The sequence below is a fragment of the Etheostoma spectabile genome, chromosome 15 (assembly GCF_008692095.1).
Source record: "Etheostoma spectabile isolate EspeVRDwgs_2016 chromosome 15, UIUC_Espe_1.0, whole genome shotgun sequence".
Lineage (NCBI taxonomy): Eukaryota > Metazoa > Chordata > Actinopteri > Perciformes > Percidae > Etheostoma > Etheostoma spectabile.
This window is the reverse complement of record NC_045747.1, coordinates 17,625,835-17,646,356: the sequence shown is the minus strand read 5'-3', so window position 1 is coordinate 17,646,356 and position 20,522 is coordinate 17,625,835. Positions and strand designations below refer to the sequence as shown.

At 51.8% G+C, this 20,522-nt stretch overlaps 2 protein-coding genes across 2 annotated transcripts; both read right to left on the bottom strand.

Annotated features, from left to right (window-relative positions):
• Positions 1-13,679: 13,679 nt before the first annotated feature.
• Positions 13,680-15,944, bottom strand: LOC116703237 (proline-rich protein 36-like). Its single transcript, XM_032537876.1, has 6 exons — positions 15,831-15,944; positions 15,408-15,729; positions 15,129-15,257; positions 14,497-14,672; positions 14,247-14,360; positions 13,680-14,162 (listed from the first exon to the last, which is right to left on the bottom strand). Exons 1-6 carry the CDS (start codon positions 15,942-15,944, stop codon positions 13,680-13,682), a joined length of 1,338 nt encoding a protein of 445 aa, XP_032393767.1.
• A 2,306-nt stretch (positions 15,945-18,250) lies between these two features.
• On the bottom strand, positions 18,251-19,562 carry LOC116703236 (basic proline-rich protein-like). Its single transcript, XM_032537875.1, has 2 exons — positions 19,407-19,562; positions 18,251-19,273 (listed from the first exon to the last, which is right to left on the bottom strand). The coding sequence occupies exons 1-2, from the start codon at positions 19,560-19,562 to the stop codon at positions 18,251-18,253; spliced, it is 1,179 nt and encodes a 392-aa protein (XP_032393766.1).
• Positions 19,563-20,522: the final 960 nt, after the last annotated feature.

Below are 20,522 nucleotides of genomic sequence, written 5' to 3'. Positions count from 1 at the left end.
ACAATCATATTTTCAAAAATAAGCATAGGCCTATCTTATTTTTTTTAAAGTGCTGTAGGACACCTAGCAGAAACAAGTTGAATGGAGGTAAGTTTAGAGACACTACCGTATGGATCAATGAAATTGAGGCCTAGATATGGGTTTATCTCTTTTCTGTTTAGTTTGTAGACGGTCCCTAAAGCTCCTAACTGCCGCTCAACACGGGAACGACACACAAGCTGACTTACAAAACGTTTTGCATTTCTGGCACTCTACAGCAGTATATTCAATGAGTTCACTCAGAAGGAACCCCCTGCACATTGCCCGGGGCCTGTTACATTACATGTTGACATGTTTAGAAGTCAAAAACACATTTAACGGCCCTGTTTAAAAGCCTGTTGGGTGCGAACGCTAGCAGGAAGGATAAGACATTGTAGGCAGCGCCGAGATGTGAGTTTTTCTCCGACGGACAGACTCCAAAGGTACAAACAACTAAGTGAGCTAGGGTTGGAAGTGACCGTCATGTCTGGGTGTATCTAAGTCCCGTCCCCTGACTTTAACCTTCCTCGGTAGCCTTACGTGAACCTTCACCTATATATCATAAACTTAATACTGCACAATATTGTTCACACAGAATAATAGAACACGGCCGAAAGAGGGCAAAGAAGGAAGGTTACTGAAACCTGACCGATTCTATCAGAGAGCCTATCACTTTTGTCCTACATGGGGATGTAGTAAAGGGGAATGTAAAATACGTTAGGACTAAAGTGCCAGGTTCTCGCACAAAAATCCCGAACATTTTCAGCGCGAAGCAGAGTACCGCCAAAACAATAAGATGTTTACGGGGGTAAAACGTAAACGGGAAACTAGACCTAGAGCGGTTGCGTATGATGGGCTGAGCCCCCCCCCCCCAAGGTAAGATCCTAGACCCACCCCTGCGGCGACTCCGACTCCACCCACTACACACCCGCAAGTAGAAAGTCCTAATAGTTCAAGATAAAAAAAATCATCCTTAGACTTCAAGATAAAAAGGCCTAATATTTCAAGGAAAACAAGTCCTATACTTAAGAGAGAAAGTCTAATATTGCAAAATAAAGTCCTTATAGTCCTAATATTCAGATAGAAGTCTTAATATGTTCAAATAGAAGTCCTAATGTCCTATATTTCAAGAGAAGGTCTTAATATTCAAGATGAAAGCCGAAGTTCAAGATAGAAGTCTTATATATCAATAAAAGTCCAATAATTCATAATATGTACTGTGACTGAAACTAACTGACCAGCGTTTGCTTGACTGCTCCGCTTGTTTCTTTTCTGCAACCGCTCATTGAGATCAGAACAACAAAACTCCTGAGACATATGTTCCTTTGACGTAGATGCAGTATTAAACGAGATCTCTGCAATGTAAGTTAAATAGGAGAATTGTCCGGCGTGTATTTACGTCATAAAAGTGTCTTGTTTAGCTGCTAACAGACTCAGATTACTGTCTAATTGTCTGCACCCTTATGTAAAGGGCGGTCGCCTTTTCGTAAAGATTAAGATCCTTTTTAATCAATAAAGAGTCAATTAGCTCGCTAAACCAACCAGCTCCATTGTAATAATAATGAATTTTAGCATCGTAAACACGGCTTCGAGAGACTCTCCACCGCTGCTTGGCTTCCTGGAGCCTGCTGGTGTTGGTGTGCGATATATTATCTTTCATTCCATTGTCGGGTCGGCAGTCCACAGTGAAAACCGGGACATTTCCGGGGACAGATCCAGCCGGGGCAGGTCAGCCAAAATCGGGCTGGCCCCGGAAACACGAACGTCCTGTCACCCTAACCTAACGTTAGGCTTACTACATAATAAATGAAAACTAAAAATAGAATAACAGCTATAGTTTCCATATGATTCTTGTCAAAGCCAAGGGAGCCACTGTAGATTATGGCTAAACAACAGCTTCTCTTATTTCTGGTCGCACGGGTCGAACGGCGGCATTTCACACGTGGTGTAGAATGTCTGTCTTGTGCAACCTACCTGCATTGTTATGAACGATGATAGTCTGGCCTGGTCACATCTCTTGCACCGGTCCAGCAGGCTCCACTCACACGTTACTCTAACCACTGAATGAGTTTGCATTCAATCACTTCTTCTGTGGTCTACCGTGACGGTCACGACGGTCCAGCGACACACGGGTACAAATACAGGTTTGCCCCTCAATTTACATAACAAGCCGTATTAATAACAATTAAACTGGAGACAACTTCATAACAGTGTGACCGCGCTGTTGGCAGGGCTCCATCCACGGATAGTAAGAGAAGAGGATTAAGTCGAGAGCCAACACCAGCCATGGCTTTACAGAAAATAGTACTGTAACAACATAACCATATCCATATACACATTGCAGCGGATGGAGGACATATGGTACCGGTGCGTCCTAGAGTACAATGTTACTCGCGCCCTAAGCCCTGTGAGCTAACCGACCGACTAGCACCGGGGGGGACTAGCCTCTGTCACTTGCTGTTGTTGAATCCACCGAGGGGACAAATGTGCGTTTACCTGGTACACTGGTAACCGTGATACCCGACGTATACCGACCTGCTTCTGTGATTTGTCCTCCCGTCTTCCTGTCCTCGGTGCTGTCTCCATCTGTAACTAAGCTCACGAGGCAGGATCCAACGACTGGCAAATGAGCAGCACGGGGGGTGGTTTAACCAGAGTGGTAGAGGCGCTTGCAAAAAAACACGAGCTTTGATGAATAAAGACCTAAAAAGAAAAGCGCTCGATCAAACGCAAATTTGGATCGTGGGGAGTCAAAATCGTGATCGGGGATAAAATTTGATTAAGTGTGGCCTGCCCACGTTGGATTTAGGAAACTTGACACGGTGACAGGGTGTCTGTGGGGAAGGCTTCTGGACACCGCATCCCACACCCCGACCAACCTCCCTATGCGATTGCGCCTGTCATACTACTGCCTTACGTATCCCTCGTCGTTGCTTTGTCATCTACCCCAAAAAACCCCCCTGCAACCCCGTGAGCTGCTCTCCCTGGGCATTCTACATACCACGCTGAAGGGCGCGTTTTGCATCACTTCTGCCGCTGACAGCCACTGTCCCAATGTTTGTATTTACTTCGTAGCCCTCAACTAGATATTATCACAGTAAAAGAAGAATCAGGAACATATGAAGCATGAAATAAAATGTCCCAAGATCAGTATTTTTTTCACCCTTCTTTCCAACCTTGATTATCCTACATTGTTTTTCCTCAGCCACACTTCTATGTTTTGGCTTTGGTCACTTTTTATCATTTTCCCTTGTCCTTGGCTGTTTTGAAACTTAGGAATGCCTAGTGGCAGTATTCAATTACTGTAAACCTCAGTATGCTGTGAAAGCGTAGCTATACAGAGAACCTACTGGATTTTGTAGTCAGATCTGGATAATAAGAAGGTTCAAGAGGTTTTGGTTAAGCAAACCAACACAATAGACATCGAAACTTTGACTGAGCTCTGTGACTTGCCACAAGAAATTTATTCCAACCAGTTCAAACATTAGCCTGGCCCTGACCCAGAAGGCCAGGGGCCTTTGCTAGTGTCGTAGGACGGTTTTGCCAAATTGCATCCCAAACTGTCACAGACCACCTCGGGCTTTGGCAATGGAGACCCCTCTCGCCACAACAACAAGGTTGGGATCTCCCAACTGATTTATTTGGTAACAGAAGGCAACTCCAGGCCTGCGGTTACAACCGCAGATACCCTCATTACATCGACACCGTGAAGAATTCGTGGAGTAACCCCAAATGTCTGCTTGGGAGGGACAGAGTTGGAACTGAGAGGGCTCAACACAGGACGGAACAACATTGACCTAGGCATCAGCCTGGACCCAGTCAAGAGAAGAAAGGTAAGGCCGTTTGAATATATACGAGCAGGTGACCTCGGTGAATAAGCACGGCGTGCAAGACTGAGAAGGCGCTGGCTGGTGTGCTAAAGGAGCACTCTAGAGTCCTGCAAACTTGACTGCTTCTGATGCTTTGGAGAATCTTGCAGTCACCTCCTTCATGGGTTCATAAGGAGAACCTACGTGTTTACGTCTTCCAAAGGGGATCAGTCCTGAACCGTTCCGGTTGTCATCATGCTGCACGGATATCAGCCCTCTTCTCTCCTTGATTGTAAAAGAGCTGCAAGCCTCTTCGACTTCCTGCTAAACTTACAAGAATGTGGAAGTGCTGGCACATCAGCTGGAACAAATCAATAAAACACCCAAACTCTGTTTAGACGTTAGCGAAAAGGTAAACATACATGTCCTCAAAATAATATGCACATGGAGCAAAATAAAGATCTGTGTGATTCACACAATCTGTTTTCTTTCACACGCGTTCAGACTTTTGCCTAGGAGAGAATAAGGAATCTCTGTGAACCCTCAAGGTGGAAGTGGCTAAGAAGACAACCAAGTATCTGTCATCACATTAATTCAGGCTCGAGGAAATCAAGTATATTACCCCTGTATGGATTCTAGCTCAGAGGTCATCGATCCACACAGATCCAGTGCAAGATGGTATTAGTGAATGTAATGTACTTAACATGTAGTTAAACAGGACTAGCTTGTTTTCTGGTGACCGGCACAACCATTTCACAACTTGTGCCCCAGATGAGCAATGTGCTTATGACTTTGGTGAGCCTCTACTTTTCTCACCGACACCAAGAGTCAAAACGAACGTAGCCAATACTGTTCCTTTTCCCCAAATTGCTTCAATGTATATGTAAGTCTCATGCTCACTCCAAACAGCTAATACAAAAAAAATTAAACAAACAAGAAAACTACAGAAATAAAACAATAAAATACAAAGTTTGAAAGGGCTAGGACTCAGCACATGGCTTGTAGACTTTATTTGTCAGTGGCAACTAACGGAAATTAGAGGCAAATCGTATTATTCATAAATCAAAGGAATGCTTTCTAGACAAAACAGGATTTTTTATTCTAATCAGGGTTTACCACGGTAGTTTCTTACTTGAGGAATTCCCGAGAGCTGCCTTGTGGGCACTCTGCGACGCACAGGAGCAGAGTCATACCAATCCTATACAGTACCGATCAGACAGGAGCACAACAGGGAACGATCAAACAGGAGATACAGGAGCAGATCAGACAGGAGCCTTACATGACAATCAACAGGAACCAACAGGAACTAGCATCAACAGGCGCACATACAGGAACAGATCAGACAGGGATCATATACAGGGAGCACAGATCAGACAGGACACAACCGGGAACAATCAGACAGGAGCACACAGAACAGATCAGACAGGAGACATATCCAGGGAGACAGATCAGACAGTCAGCAATATACAGAGGAAGCAGATCAACAGGGCAGCACAAACAGGGACCAGGTCGACAGTAGCATATCAAGAGCAAGACAGAGAGCATATACAGGGAGCAGATCAGACAGGACATATACAGGGACAGATTCAGACAGAGCCTATCCAGGGAGTCAGATGAGACCGCTGAGCAGCAATACACACAAACAGCCGAAGCGTAGGCGCTTCACATTTGAACCAAAACATTTTTTTCCATCGTACCGTCCCGTTCGGGCCAAGTTGGGAGGATGATTGCAGCCCCGTGTGCAAGCTAGCACATTGTTTCAGGGGCCCTATAAAGGGTGGAGATCTCCACGCTCACAGTGACACCGAAAAGCCTCATCACTTCATTAAGGGTTTAAAGAGATTTTGTTGAAGCTAGAATTGGTGAAGCGGACACAGAATAGGTCACTTTTGGACATTTGGACATTCCTATTTTATTTAGTTGAAAAAAGCTATTTTTGTTACAGTTGTTACATAGATTTATTTTATTACATAATTATTTTTGTACCATGAGCCTAAAACCATGTTTTCAACCGCTGATCAGTCCTGTCTAAATTGTGTTTACGAGGCCGTGTCTTTGAAAAAAAAAAAGGTCTTCTTTTGGAATCAAAATATGGTCATCCGACATTAGTATATTGGTACTTTATTTAATAAAATATGCTGCCTTATTTCACTTTTATGTACTACATGCCTTATTGTAGCCTTCCAATGTTTGTCCTAAAACAACACTCCGCAAATATACTTTTTTTTATTGAATTTAAATAACATTCTCACATCCTATTTATTCTTTCTTGATTTTCTCTTCATCAGGATGAACCCAAGCTTCCGTATGGGTTTCTGTAGCAGGACAACCTTGTTTCTGGCTTCATCTAGATTTCCGTGATCGACGGCCTCGGATGCTGCAGTCCTAACAGACCTGAGGCAACGCTGTTCAGCTAGAAAGGATACCACGTGGCAAAGATCTTCCAGTGTGGCTGGCAGCCCGTGGGGGCAGTTTTGGAGGGTTCTTTCCATCAGTGTTGGCATTATTCCTGTAACAGCTGGATGTCCTTTTAGCGCGAACAATGACTGGTTCGGACGGGGAGGTACCAGCGGAGTTGAAGGTCGTGTCACCACTGGCCACAGAGATTGGAGTACACCGTACACAGCAGAATAAGCCAGTGAAAGCTCCAGAGCTTCATGGGATTGCGTCCGGCAGGATTGTCTGAAGGTTGAGATCAAAGAGGAACAGCCCACTGACTGGTTGTGGGACTTAGCAAGGGCTTTCTAACGGTGGTGCAATAGAAGAGCATTGATTCACTCGTTGTCTGCCCCGCTTACGATGTTAAAAAGTTAAGATCTGATTGTGCCAGTGCTGGAATTGGCATTGGTGCAGAAGTAAAACATGACGTAACGTGCCCAGGTGGCAGCAGATATCCCAGATATCGACGGCATCAGTCAAGGGCCTCTTGCCTCTCCCGCAGCCAGGCGGTTTCATCGTCCCATGCTCTTTTCCCCGCATGGACATCTTCCTTCATCTGTAAAGGACAGCATCAGCTGCCAAAAGTCAGCCAAAAGTGAAGTGTCTCAGTTTATCAGAGCCAGACTGCACTTTGGCGCTCAGTAGATGGACCCAGGCATAAGATCCATGACTCCTTGTGAAGATTCCGGTGCTGACATCAGAGGAAAACAAACTATCCTGAGACCCATGCGATCCAGAGCCAAGAGAAAGAAAGAATAGCAAAATGAAATGCTTTGTGACGTGGATGACTAAACGAAATTAAGAAAACAAGTTGTTATACATAGTGCTCCGTGAACAGCACCCATGATCCTACTTCATTCTAGTGCATTCACGTATGCCTTATGCTAACTGGCTTCATGTCAATAAACGGTATTACAATCATAACGGGACTGTTGTCACCTCAACAGTTCAGTGTACGCGTATGCATTATATTAATCATTCAGTACTACATCATTATTAAGAATATGTACTTGAATGATAAGATTACTAAACACTAGAAATGGCATTTCCCAAGTAGTTAATGTGGTATTGTCCCTTATTAACATGAGCATAACACCTTTGCTGAATTATTTTGCTTTAAACTAAGGTTTTACGTGCTTTTTTCTGTTGTGTAGATACATTGTATATAAATCAATACTGCTTTTTCAATAATCTTTTGTCTTTTTCTCATTTCTGCTGCGCATTTGTGAGCTATGGTTTTGATGCTTGATAAATCTACAGAATACTAGTATGTCACAAAAGAACAAGCCCAAATCCATGCTGCCTGGTTAGTGTGCATGTGCACTGTTCCTCCCTTGCAAGGGGCGCCACGTGTGCAGACGGCCCGTAGACTACATTCATTTAAAATGAACATTGCAGTTGGTGGCCAATTGGAGCAAAGCAATAGTCCAAGTCTAAAGGTGAACATCTGTACCCATAGTTAAAGTGGTTATGGTCGGCTGATAGTCCAGGGCTGCCCCATACTATTTTGATTAAGGGGTGGGGTACGACGGTGAACTCCTTTAAACTTGGAGGACGCCAAGCTACTGACACAAGGGCTATTGTACAACCAAACAAGGGCTGCCTTTTTATGGGTGTGACATGTAAGTGATGCTTCTAATAGGTATAATGGGTCTGTAAATAATTTGATGTAATGTTTTTGCGTATAGGTTACTTGTAGAGGATAAGATTTTTAACACACTGTTTTCGTGACAAAATGATGCCATTTCAAACGCTGATAACTGAAACAAATGTCCCACAAACCAGACCGTGTGTAATAAAAACATGGATTGCAAAGACCCGAGCCTACACAGATAAAAAACATCATGCCTCCACCCACCACCAAAGTGCACATAATTTAACTAACATCTTTAAATGAATATGAACATGTTGGAAACCTACGCACTCGACATATAGCAGACTTACGACAGCCTCTGGAAGTTTGTGATCAGTACTGTATGGGGATGTAACCAGGGGGGTCCCCCATTCATAGGGGGTATTTTTCACCCCGCGCCCTACCACTTGGTTTCAAGGGCCAAGGACTAGGGTAGGAGAAAGGAGTAAGGGGTACAATGGAGAATAGGCGATGCAGCTTTATCCCGGCAGATGAACTGTTTTTCAACAACGATTTTCAATAGTTGAAGAACTTCTCTGAGTGACTGAACCAGACCCACGTGAAAAGACACAAGCCTTAAACTTCGTGTAGGACCATGGGACATGGGAGAGTCCAGTGCCAGCACGTTTTACCAAATGTATTTCCACCATTTTGTCTCAGCATCATCTACATTTGTGTCCCCTAAATCTGCACCATGGTACCTAGGGACTGGAAGCAAAAGGAAAAACAAGCGTACATTCACTGCCAGACAAAAAAAAGGAAAATACATAATAAACAAATCCTTTCTACAACAGCAGACATTACCTGCGGTCCCCAGTTTTGAAAGTCGGTGCGCAGACTCGCGTCTGTGTGACAGAAAGCAGTTCTCAACTCATATTCTACAAATGCTCACATAGCATCTACCGCTCTCCCGTTTCTCACCATTTTACCGTCAACATGTTCCCCCCGCAAAAGCTGCTACCACCGGCTAAAGCTTATTAGCTATGTTGCCTAAATATCAAACGTTTAGGTTTGGAGCTGCCGCGACCCTGGAAATCTACAGATCTTGTCCTGATCTAACGTAATAACACTGTTTAATTTTTTTTGTTGGATACAAGAGTTTTGTTCATAGTGCGTGTGCCACACGGTCTTATCATTTTAGTCAACTAACTAACGAGCTGCCCCGTCTAGTCGACCACAACTTCAAATCTAAGGAAGCACATGCAGTCCACTGTCATTCACTTAGCTGGAATGAGCTATGAAACACAATGGTGTCATTCAGACCAACCAGCCATTTCTACCTATTTCCCTCAGAAAACCACCAAAGAGTTTCCACAGCACGTTCTTGCTTTTGGTGTGTGAAAGCAGTAAAGTTAACAAGAATGTTTCACTTAGAAAGAGCCTTTTTTATTTGTTTTTCTTCTAGATAGAGGCACTCACCCTTACAAATCACCGCATTGTCGAGAATGCTTTATCATTTCCAAATAGCTATTTCTCATCATTTAAAAACTACTTTTTTCTTTTTGCATAATGCAATATCAGTATAGAAGTACACTAGCGAACTAGTTTATTGACTGCTGGGTAATTGATCTGTGCAATGCCCCTTCTTATGCACGTTGCATTTTGGTACGCTCTATCACACTCTTCCCACAGTATGCTATTAGTCCAAGTTGTCACTAAATTAGCATGTGAAAAGAGTAGAATCTGGTGTATTCTGAGGGTCGTCGCGGAATGGGATAAACGGCTAAGTTAGCATTAAAATTAGTATACTTAAGGTAAGTGTACAGTCGTAAGCCCAGTCCACTTCCATCTGTGGTGTTTTACCATCGGGTATGTCTAAGGGTATATTTCCGACAGATTGAAGGTAGCATCAGGAATCAGCGAGCTCGACGTGCTGTTGAAACTTTTTTTTCTCTGCACAATCACATGTATGATTGCTCTAAAACAGTTCAGGCTCCGTAATACAAAACCCTCCGCCTACCTGCACGAGGTAAAGACAGACATGGCGTGTTGTGTTAAAGGAAAACGAAACCAAAACGTGACCTTCGCGTTTTAAGCACAGAATTCTTCAACAGTCGCAGTACGAAGTTTAACACGAGTTCCGATCGAGCGATCGAACGATCAGATGTCAATTTAAAAACCTATTGCTATTTAAAAACCCACAACGGTTATAAGTGAGGCCACGATAGAAGTGAAACAACGAGCCGAGAGAGAAACATCCTGCTGCAAGTTAAGAGTGAAAAATCTTTGAGCTGTTTTGCACAAAAATGCGAAAAAGTCTGTAGTGCGCAAAGGTTAAAAAAGTAACTCGCCTACTATTAAGACTTTGATGTCGGTTGACTAAACCCCCGGGATGTCAGCAGGGTGCGTGATAGAGGAAAGATGTTCCGAGCACATCGACATTGTAACTTTTAGGTGGTGTAGCGGCTTGGGGCTGGTTGTGAAGTTAGGGGGTTGGGGTGTGTGGGGTGTTGGGGGTGTGGGAATTAAGATGGTGGGGTGGGGGGTGGGGGGTGGGGGGAATTCTGGAGGGCGATGATAGGTAGTGTGGGGGTTTGGGGGAGGAAGGGTGGTCCACGGGGGGAGTTATTAAAGAAAGAGAGACGATCGGTGCGGTGGAACGGATGTTCGAAGCGGGAGCAGGGACAGAGAGATAGGGACCAAGAACAATGAGCATAAGGCTGGGTCCGAGAGTGGGGGGTGCTCCGACGAGACGTCGTGTCGCAGTGAAGGCTAGAGAGCCTCCCAATTATCCGCATGGGACACAGCCCTGGCACGCGAGCTGAAGCGCAGAAGGGGCAGCAAGAACCGGTAAAAATCAAACGCCAGGGGGGCCAAGGGGAAGTCTATCTCGGGCAATAAGGCAGAGTGAAGCATTCAAATGGATTATACGCTTACGGCCATAAGCGTTACAGCAATTCCGCACACACAGAAGCAGGCGACAAGGCCAGCTTGGACACGGCAACGGAAGGTCGGTAAGCATCATGGTAGCCCGGGAGCGAAGGGAGCGGGGCGTTACTGTACGGCCCATAGTACGAGATCCATACGTACAGTAGCTCGGAAAACAGGGGAACGGCGGCTAACGGGGGGATAAACTGTGCGGGCCCGAATGACTGGGGGGCTGGGGCGATATATTACAGCACGGCGCTGTAGTTCAGCATCTTGGCAAAGAAATCATGCCTATAATGGGCGCCTTAGTGGGCGGGACGGACACGGACGCGTGGCCCGGGCAGAGGAAGCAAGGGCGTGACAGACAGACGAGGGCCCAGCTGTCCCATGCGTGCGTGATCGGCCTGTCGTAGGGGCGTCGAATGGTGTGTGTTGTGGGAGACTGATGCCGACTAAGGTGGAAGACAAGCTGCGTGTGTTTAGTGATAGGCTAGGGTGGGTGTATGGGGGGAGGACGCCCGACTGGGTGGGGCCATGGAAACGCTGTAAGAGGTGGGGGCGCGGGGTAGGTTAGAAGTCCGTTCGAAGGTTTTTCGAGTACTGGCGAGTTGGGGGCGGCCGGGGGGGGGTGGGTGGGGGTGGGGGGGGGTGGGTGGAGGTGGAGAGGGCTGCAGGAAGAAAAACAAACCAAGCAGCGACGAAGCGCGACACCGTGGTCTCCGGCAAGAGGGGTGCCCCACCGTCGTGTGAATGAGCTTCGAGGCAAAGGAAACAGAGGTGGGAAGCCGCGAAACAGGGGCCAAATGGCAGGAAACGTACCTGACCCATTGGGTAAAGGTGACCCTGGCCGAGTAGCACAGGTGAAAGCTGCAGGACGCGGCAAGGTAGGTTGTCCGAAACCCGAAGGCGGGGGGGGGGGGGGGGGGGGGTGCTAAGGCGCGGTGTAGGGGCGGCGGGTGTTGAGACTGCTGCGAGAGTTAGAGCCGTCCTACAAACTACAACCAGAAAAGAAAAACACAAATTTCACAAATCAGCATAGGCTTAGGCTGATGTGTTAAGGGGCTGGAGTAGAACGAGCAGGAAGAATTTCTATTGAGGAGGGAGGGAGACCCGCCTGATTTAGCCGGAAACTTTGAGACCGACATAGGGGAGTTTTATGTCTGGGTGGGTGGTAGTTGGAGCCGTTCTAGGGCTTGCTAACGGCGCTTCTCAACACGGGAGGCGACGCCCACCGTCTGTGGCTTCGGCACGACGGTTCATGCAGGTTGGCGGTGTCAGCTCGGGGTAGCACAGGGTGGGGGGGTGTGGATGCAGGAGTTCTTTTTCACTCAAAGGGCAGCACGGCACATGGCGGGGGGGGCCCTTTTTCGATGACATTTGAACATGTGAGTGTGGAAGGTAAAAACCAACAGGGTAAACACGGGCCTGTTCGGGCAAGGGTCGAGCAGAGGAATACGGGGGCGACGGCCGAGAGTGGAAGGGTCTCGCGACTGACAGCATCCAAATGGCCAAACAACAAGTGGGAAGGAACCGGAAAGGCCGGGGGAGGGAAGGTACCGGGGCCCCGAAATGCAACCGGCCTCGATGCCGACGCGGACCCCTTCACAGACAGAGAAAAGGAGAAAGGACTGCACATGGGGGCACACAGAAGAAGGCGAACCGCTGCCGAAAGAGGCCAAGAGGAAGTGTCGGAACCGTGACCGTAGTCGAGTATGTTGATCCTCTCACTGGGGCCGAAAAAAAAAAGGGGCGACTACAGCCTAAGGAAACGAATCAAATAGAATAACAGCTAAATTGCCAAGGATCTTGGTCAAGCCAAGGGAGTCCCTGGAATGAGGGCGAACAACACTGCGAGGGTACGGGGCTAGCACGGGGGGGAACGCGGAGAAAACACGCCGGGGGATGAAATTGGGGCTGATGGCACTACGCTGATTTGATGAACTATGAGAGTCGGGCCATGGTCCAGCGCTGGCCCGTCCCAGGCGCCGTCGCACACGGGTGACCTACCACGGAGGTTAGGGGCAGGCAAGAACCGGCTGGGGGGGCCTGAGGCGGGCGCGGGGGGAGCAGCGGTGGTCTGAAACACGTGGGACAAAGACAGGGTGCCCCGCACCTTGTCACAATTAGACGGGGTTAATACAATGAAAACGGAGGCACAGAGAGGGTCAAAAGGTGGACCCTGTGCGGGCGGGGGAGCAGGCCTCCACGAAGTAAAAGAAGCCGGAAAGGATAGGAAGGCCAACACGCGGCGCCTGTGACGGTCGATATCGATGAGGGGGCATGTGGGAACCAGGAAGAAAACCAGATCTCATGGCATGCGAGGGTTCTAGCAAGGAGGACAGTGTAGGTTCTGTGACGTTGGTGCATAGCTAAAATAAACAAATAAAGACAAAAAAAAAATGGTAAACGCGGTGGAAACGGGGCAAAGATCCGCCGACAGTATGCCCGCGGGGTCGGGTGTGTGTGCCGAGATGGTTCGTACAGCGGTTCGAAGAGGGGATGGGATTTCTTTTCGTGGGTTAGTTTCTGTTCTATGCCCCTGGACCTTGCTCGCCGTGTTAGGTTTAGATCGAACGTTTATCCGCAGGACTCTGTGGCGGTGGTAAGATATTAGAAGAGACACCGAGATTTGTGGTTGATGTGGTGTTGTCTTAGAATGAATTAGGTAGAGCGCATTCTGAGAGAGATGTGGACAATGTTATGTATGTGTTGGGAAGTCTGCACCTCCTCTTATATTGTTTAAAGTGTGGTTGATTCTAAAAATGGTAAGAGAGGGGGTGGGAATGTATAGAAGTAAAGGAACAAACGCGAAATGACCAACGACTGGCTAGCACGGCTCTAGCCAGAAATTGGTGGCGGGGAAGGTGGATGTCATGTTATGGGTGCAGTTCTCGATGGTCCAGGTTTGGTGCCTAGGTGGATCGTGTCCCCTCGGTGGAAACAGAGATCGTGCCGTATGTGTCGCAGCGATGTGGTTGGGTCTTGTCCACACAGTCGGACCCCCCGGGGGGCGCCGTGTCCCGTTCAAGACCGCGGTGTGACAGGGCCCCAAAGCTACGCGGACGCGAACAGAGACGGGCGGGAGATGCAAGAATATGCGGGGGAAGTGGGGTAGTTGGTGGACGGTGGGAGCTTGTTATAGTCGTGGTAAGGCCAAAGCGGCGCTGCGGGGGGGAAGTGAGGCGAGGCGCTGGGTGGTGGTGCAGAACGAGGGGCGGGACTAGGTGTTGGTTGAGAGGGATTCCCCGGCGGAGCTCGTGAGCAGCCGGAGGGACAAAGTTCAGGTCAGGGTGAGGGTGACGAAGGGGGGGTTTGGGTGTCTTGTAGTGTGTTTTGGTGTGTGACGCTGGAAGGGTTGTTGGTCGTGCGTAGTCGGTGCGGTGGGTGTGCGGTGACTAAAGCGGCGGGATCAGGGGGTTGCTGGGTGAGGGCGCTTCCCAAGTCGGGCAGCGAGGGCGCCGCCTCCGAGTTGGGTATACCAGTGACGCTTGTCTAGGTGACCCCCTCGAGCTGAGCGGGCGCGGCTTGACGGACGGGCCATAAAGCAGGTAGGTGGGGACGCAAATGGAGGACGCGCCTGGCGGTGGGGCAACCTAGGTGGTGGGATTGTCGGTGGGGTCATTCTTAGAGGAGGAGGACCAAGGGGCTGGATCGCGGGGCTCGCCCGACGCAATAGAGTGTTGGGGCTTGGTGCCCAAAGAGACAAAATGCAGTACGGAGACTGTGCACAAAGAGCCTGAGAACGAGGTAAGACGGTGTGGCCCACACGACCCCGACCACAAACAGGCCCACAGGGGGCGCGGACAAAGACGCTTGCGCCGCACGGAGAAGGGGGGGCGGCTGCAGAACGACTGAGTCCTGTTTAACGTTCTGTCGCTCCAGACGGGCCCAGCGGGGCCAGGGGGCTGAGAAAGTGGTGTGGAGGGGAAACAAAGCGTTTTGAGATCAAGGAAAACCAACGGCAGAGGCGGGGGAGCGGGAGGGGGGGAGGGCGGCAAGAGTGTCGGGAGGAGCGTATGAGCGAGGCGGCGAAGCCGAGGGCGGTCAGGGGGGAGGAGGTTAGGGGGAGCAATAATGCGCTAATCTGGGGGGGAAGAGGTCGAAAGTTGGGGGGAAAGGGGGGACAGAACAGCCGGGAGGGGGGAGGGGGGGTGGGGCAGGGGTGGGGGAAAGAATGACGGGGGTGGCGAGGCAGGGGGTGTTAAGTACGCTTTAGAAAGGAGAATTCGAGACGGGTCGGGCGAGGGGGGGGGCATCCCGCGTCTGATGGGGTTAGTGTAGTGGTGTGGGTGTGTGTGCTCATGGGACTCGTCCTGCTGATCGACGTGAGGGGTGAGTTTATGGGTGGGGAGGGGCAGTGCTTGACAAGCTAAGGTGGGCTATGAGGTCCGCGCCGGCAAAAGATTGGGACAACGGAGGCGTGTCGAGACGGGGGCTAGAGGACGGGTGTTCTTGATTGAGGGGGATCGCGGGAGGGTGGCACAGGTAGTCTGGAAGGGGGTGTGTAAAAGAGGAAGGGAGGAACAAGCTAAGCGCGCCAGGAGGGGAAAGGGGTGGTGTCAACAAAAGGGAGGGGTGCGAAAGACCGGAAAGGAGAGGGGGGAAGAGAGAAAGAGGGCCACAGGGGGGGAGGCGGAGACCGGGGAGGGGGGGGAAGAGCCAAAGGGGGGGGGAGAGGGCGGGGACAGCCAAGGGAAAGGAGGCGGAGAGGGCGGAGGAGGGCAGGCGCGAGGGCGGAGAAAGGCGCGAGAAAGGAGGGGCGGGGGAACGGGGGAAGCCCGGCGAAGGCGCACGGCAGCAGGGAGGGGGGGCCGCGAGAGGCAGAAAGGGGAGCAGAAAAAGAAAGGCGGAGAAGCGGCAGAACGGGCACACATGGGGGCCGGTGGAGGAACTCCCCGGCGGGGCGCGCAGCAACGGGAAGCCCGCAGGTGGGGCGGCGTGGGGGCCTATGGCTCGCCGTGGCTGGGGAGCACAGGAGGGCGAAGGCAGAGGGGGAGGGCGGCAGAACGGAAGTGGGGGGGGGGGGGGGGGTCAGCCGGGAGGGTGTGGGTGAAGAATCCCACGCACGGTGGAGGTGAGGGAGCGGGGGACAAGAGGGCGAGGTGAGGGCAGCAGGCGAAGGTATTGTCCGGCTGGGTGTCGGGGGTATGGAGGGGAAGGGGGCTAACCGAACACATGGTTGAGAGAGGCCTCGGTGGGCTAGGGGGATCTGTGGATTGGGGGGAACAGCCAATAGGTTATCGCCCGGACAAGGGAGACGAAGACGGAGTGGGGGCACTAGGGTGGGGGTCAGGGCCTAGTGGCGGGCCAGGACTGGTCCGGAAAAAGGGCAAAGGCGCTCCGACCGGAGTAGGCCACGGAAGATGGCTCGGCGGGGTGCCAGAAGAGGGTCTTTGACACAGGCACAAGAAGGTAGGCCATGAGTGCCGTAGATTATTGGTGTGTCGCAACCGCGTGGGAGGCAGGAAAGCCCGAGCAGCCAGATCTACAAACACAGTGGAACGCAATTGGGCGGGGACGGGGCGGGGGAGTTCAGCATACGGGGGCGGGACCGGCAGTTGCAGCGAGGCGGGGGCGCGGGGAGCCCAGGGCGGGAGCGAGTGAGGAGGCAGGCGGAGAGAGTGGTGGGAGACGGGGAAAGGGGCAGACACGCGACGGGAAAAGAGAGAGACGGGCGGAACGGGGAACCGAGAAAGGCGCAGAAGAGGGCAGGGAGGGGGGATGGGACAAAAATGGTTGGCGCAGAGCAGCATGTCCAAGCCCCAGAGGCAGGCCGAAGGGGCAGGCCAGCGCGTCAACAACGGGGGAGAGACCCGCCGAGGGGATGGATGAGAGGGAGGACAGCGAAGAAAATTGAAAATGGCATAGCCGACCTGGCCAGTGGGTAAAAAGTGGGGCCCCCGGCCTCATTCCGGTGCCGGTGGCAGGGGCACCCTGAGGTGGGCGAACACAAACAGTGAACAAGCGCAAGACACACAGATGAACACAAAATAAGGGGTAAGGAAGGTGGGAGAGAAAGGGGAAAAAGCCAAGGACCATCTGCCCGGGTGAAAAAGGGAGTGCCCCGAAACCTCAGAACTGTTAGGCCACCCGGAGCACAACCCGGCAACCAGCGGGGGCGAGAAGGTGCAAGGAGCCGTACAGAGTCCCTGGAGGACGGGGGCCCACGCGCGTGGCAGAATGCCTAATGCAGGACATTAGTGGGTTTGGCGAGCATGAACGCGTTGGAAGGTCCTACCACAACAGCGCAGAGAGGAGCAGCAGAAGGGGCGACCACGCCAAAGCGGCAGGGGTGGGTACTTGGCGGCAGCCAGGCGGGGGGGGACTTGCTGGTGTGGGAGGACAGGGGTCCTGCCGCAGCACCCATTCGGTTCAAGCGGAAGTACACAACGAGGGCAGACATTCTCCCAGGAGCGCGGGGGAGACAGCAGAAGGCAGAGTTCTTGGATGCACGGGCAAGCGGCAGCCGGGAAGCAGCAAACCGCCCCAGACCATCCCCCCCCCACCCCCAAAACCCCGATCCAGCACCTGGGACGGGGGTATAAGGTGCCGGTTGGATGAAAGCAGGGGCCTTCTAACCCAGATATACGGGACACACCCGCCAAAGAGGCCACGGGTGTCGCATCGGCCACAGAAGGGGCCCAAAAGGCTTGGGGGATCAGCAAGATGGGTTTGGGAGATTGAGACGAGCCTTTGATGCTTTGGGCTCACAGTGGTTGTCCTCCTTGGAACGCTGTCCAGGCAGGCCAGTTTTGCCAGGCTGGGCCGGAAGGGCGGCATGAAACGCGGACCTGACATGAGGCAGGGAGGCCGGCGTGCTTGGACGTGGTGGTGGGCTTTGTTACCTTGGATGAGTCGTCGCTGCGCGCGTGGGGTCACTTTTGTGGCCGTCCCCACTCCTTGAAGGTTCACCACTGTTCCATGTCTCCGCCAGTTTGGTTGGCTTGCCTGTGGTTCTCCTTGGGATGCCCAAAGCGTTGGAAATGGCTTTATTACCGTGCCAGACTGATATATCTCAAGGACTTCTCTCAATTTTCCGGAATTTCTTTGGGGCGCGGCAGGATGATCATAGCTTTTAAGACTTCTGTGGACCTTACGGTCCAAGCAGCTCCTAGTGCAGGAAGGCCTTTATGTAACAGGTGGGCAGACCGGCCGGGTGTGGCGAGAGGAAATTACGCATGTGGACAACCACAGTTAGAGTATGTTTGAACAAGGGTGCAATCACTTGCACACAGGCCATGATGGGGGGGATGGTTGTGCAACCTTTCATAATAATCACCTTCATGACAAAGTGCAGGGGGGTGACGGGTGGCCGGGGACGATTGGGGGAAAGGGGGGATGTGCGACACACTGAGTGGGACCAACATGCAAAAGGAACAGGAAACGAGGAAGGGGGCAAAACACTATTTCACACCACGGGAGGGAGGAACTGAGCGGGCCGGGGGGGTTGTGGCGGGCTGGACCGGGGAGGCTGCTCAGTTTGTCAGGCCGGAAAGGCATGGGCCCCCCTTGCCCTCTCGCCGCCGGACGCCGCAGGAGTGCGGGCCGGGGCCGGCTGAAGTGCCGCCGGTGAAAGGCTTGGGTGTATGGTTATGCGGGAACCTGGCAGGATGGCTGTGTGGGTGTAGGAGTGGGCCGTCCTGGCCCTGGGGCCTAGGAAGGGTACCACAATGGCCTTGGGCGCTCCCCCCTGGGGGGGGCCGGGGCGGGGGCCCTCTCCACCTCCCCACGCCGTGCAGCTGGAATTGGCCGGCACACACGGGGGGTACCGGCCGCCGCCGGGCTCTGACCAGTGTGGTGCCCCCGCCCCCCCGGGACCCCGGACCTGGCAAGACCAGTGGATGGCGCCGGAATGGGCGGCAAGACTCCAGGGGCCGGGACAGCCACAAGCGGGGGCACGACGGGAAAAAGAGCGGGGCAGCGAGGGGCGCGGGCGTGCCGGCAGAAGGGCCGGGCTCCGTGGGAAGGGCAGCCACGGCCTTGGGGGGACGGCAGGTGGGTGGGAGGGCGGGAGGCCGGGGGGATGATCCAGCGAGAGGTGGAGGAGGGGCCCAGGAGGAGGGGGGGACAAAGCCGGGGGAGGAAAGGGGGGCGGTGGGGGGGGGCCCGGAGGGGGCGGGAACAGCGGGCGGGGGGGGGGGCGGCAGAGGGGCAGGGACACGGGCAAGGGGCACGGAGGCAGACGGCCGGTGTGGCGCCGCGGGGGGGAGGAAGGTGGGAACGGGGACCCACCTGTTTGTGAAACATGGGCAATGAGCGGGGGGCGAGCGGCGCGCGAGGCCGGGTGGAGAGAGCGGCGCCGGGCCGGGGGGGAGATGGCGGAGCCGGGGCGGGGGGGACCGGCGCGCCGGTCCGGGGGGGACCGGCGGGCGCCTGGGCCTGGTGGTAGCGTCGGTCTGCTCCTGGCCGGGGTCGCTGTCTGCCCTGGGCCTGGGGGAGCTGTCTGCCGCCGGGGGCCTGGTGGAGCGTCTGCGCCGGGCCTGGTGGACGGTCCCGGCGCCTGGGCCTGGTGGTAGAAGAGCTAGGAGCCGGGCCTGGTGTAGCTGTCTGCCTCACTTGGCCTGGTGTAGCGGTCTCTCCGGGGCGCTGGGGTAGCCTGCTGCGCCTAGGCTTGGGTTGGCCAAAACTTTCGAACCCACCCGAAATTCGCTCCTGGGCCGGTGGTGACTGGCTGCCTCCTGGCCTGGGTTAGCGGGCTGCTCCCTGGCCTGGTGGGGTGGCGATAGCGGCTCCTGGCTGGTGGTAGCCGGCTGCGCTGTCAATGGCTGCTGCTCTGCACTGCTGCGCTCGCACATTATGTGCACCGGTGGCGTCTAGAGGAAAAATGTTACTCCGCGCCCTAGAGCCTGTGAGCTCACGAAGCTAACAGAAGCTAACTAGGAGCCGCCACCGACTAGCACTAGTCACTGTTGTTGTCGAATAACACGACGTCAACTGTTGCGTTTTACTGATAAATTGGGAACCTTGAACTTTTTTTTTGTTACCTCTCCAAATATATATTTCACAAGTAAAAGAAAAATCCAGGAAACATATGAGACATTAATTAAAATGTCCAAAGATCAGAATTCTTTCTTCTTTTCCATCCTGGGGATTATCCTACATTGTTTTTTCTCAGACCACACCTTTCTCTTTTTGTTACTTTGTGTTCAACTTTTATTATTTTGGCATTGTCCCTCATGGCTGTTGACACTTTACTAATGCTATCTGTGCATTTATTTCAATATTACTGTACCATCAGTATGCCGTAAACTGTTAAATAAAAAACTCCTGATTGTTATCATATACTTGATAATAAGAGATGTTCATAGGTTTAGGGGTAATGCAACAAACAAGAACCTCTAACTTTGAACTGGAGCCTGTGACTTTCCACCGAAAAAACTTACAATCATTTCAAACGAAAGCCTTTGGCCCGGGACCCAATAGTCCCAAGTTATATCTAGTTTTGTTGCCAGACTTCTTCCCAAACTGTCACAGAACCAACCTATGGCTTGGCATGTATACCAACTCCACAACAATACTGGTTTTGTAATCTCACAAACTGGATGGTATGTTTTGTTACAGAAGGACTCATGAAATCTCTTTTCTGTGTTGTAGTTTGTAGACGGTCCCTAAGCTCTCTAACTGCCGTCTCATCACAGGAACTAAACAGCTGAATTAGCACAACTTTCATGCATTTCTTTCACATCTACTCCAGTCAGATTCACTGTGTTCACTCGGAAAGAATCACTTTATATGGGTAGGCACTTTTAATGACA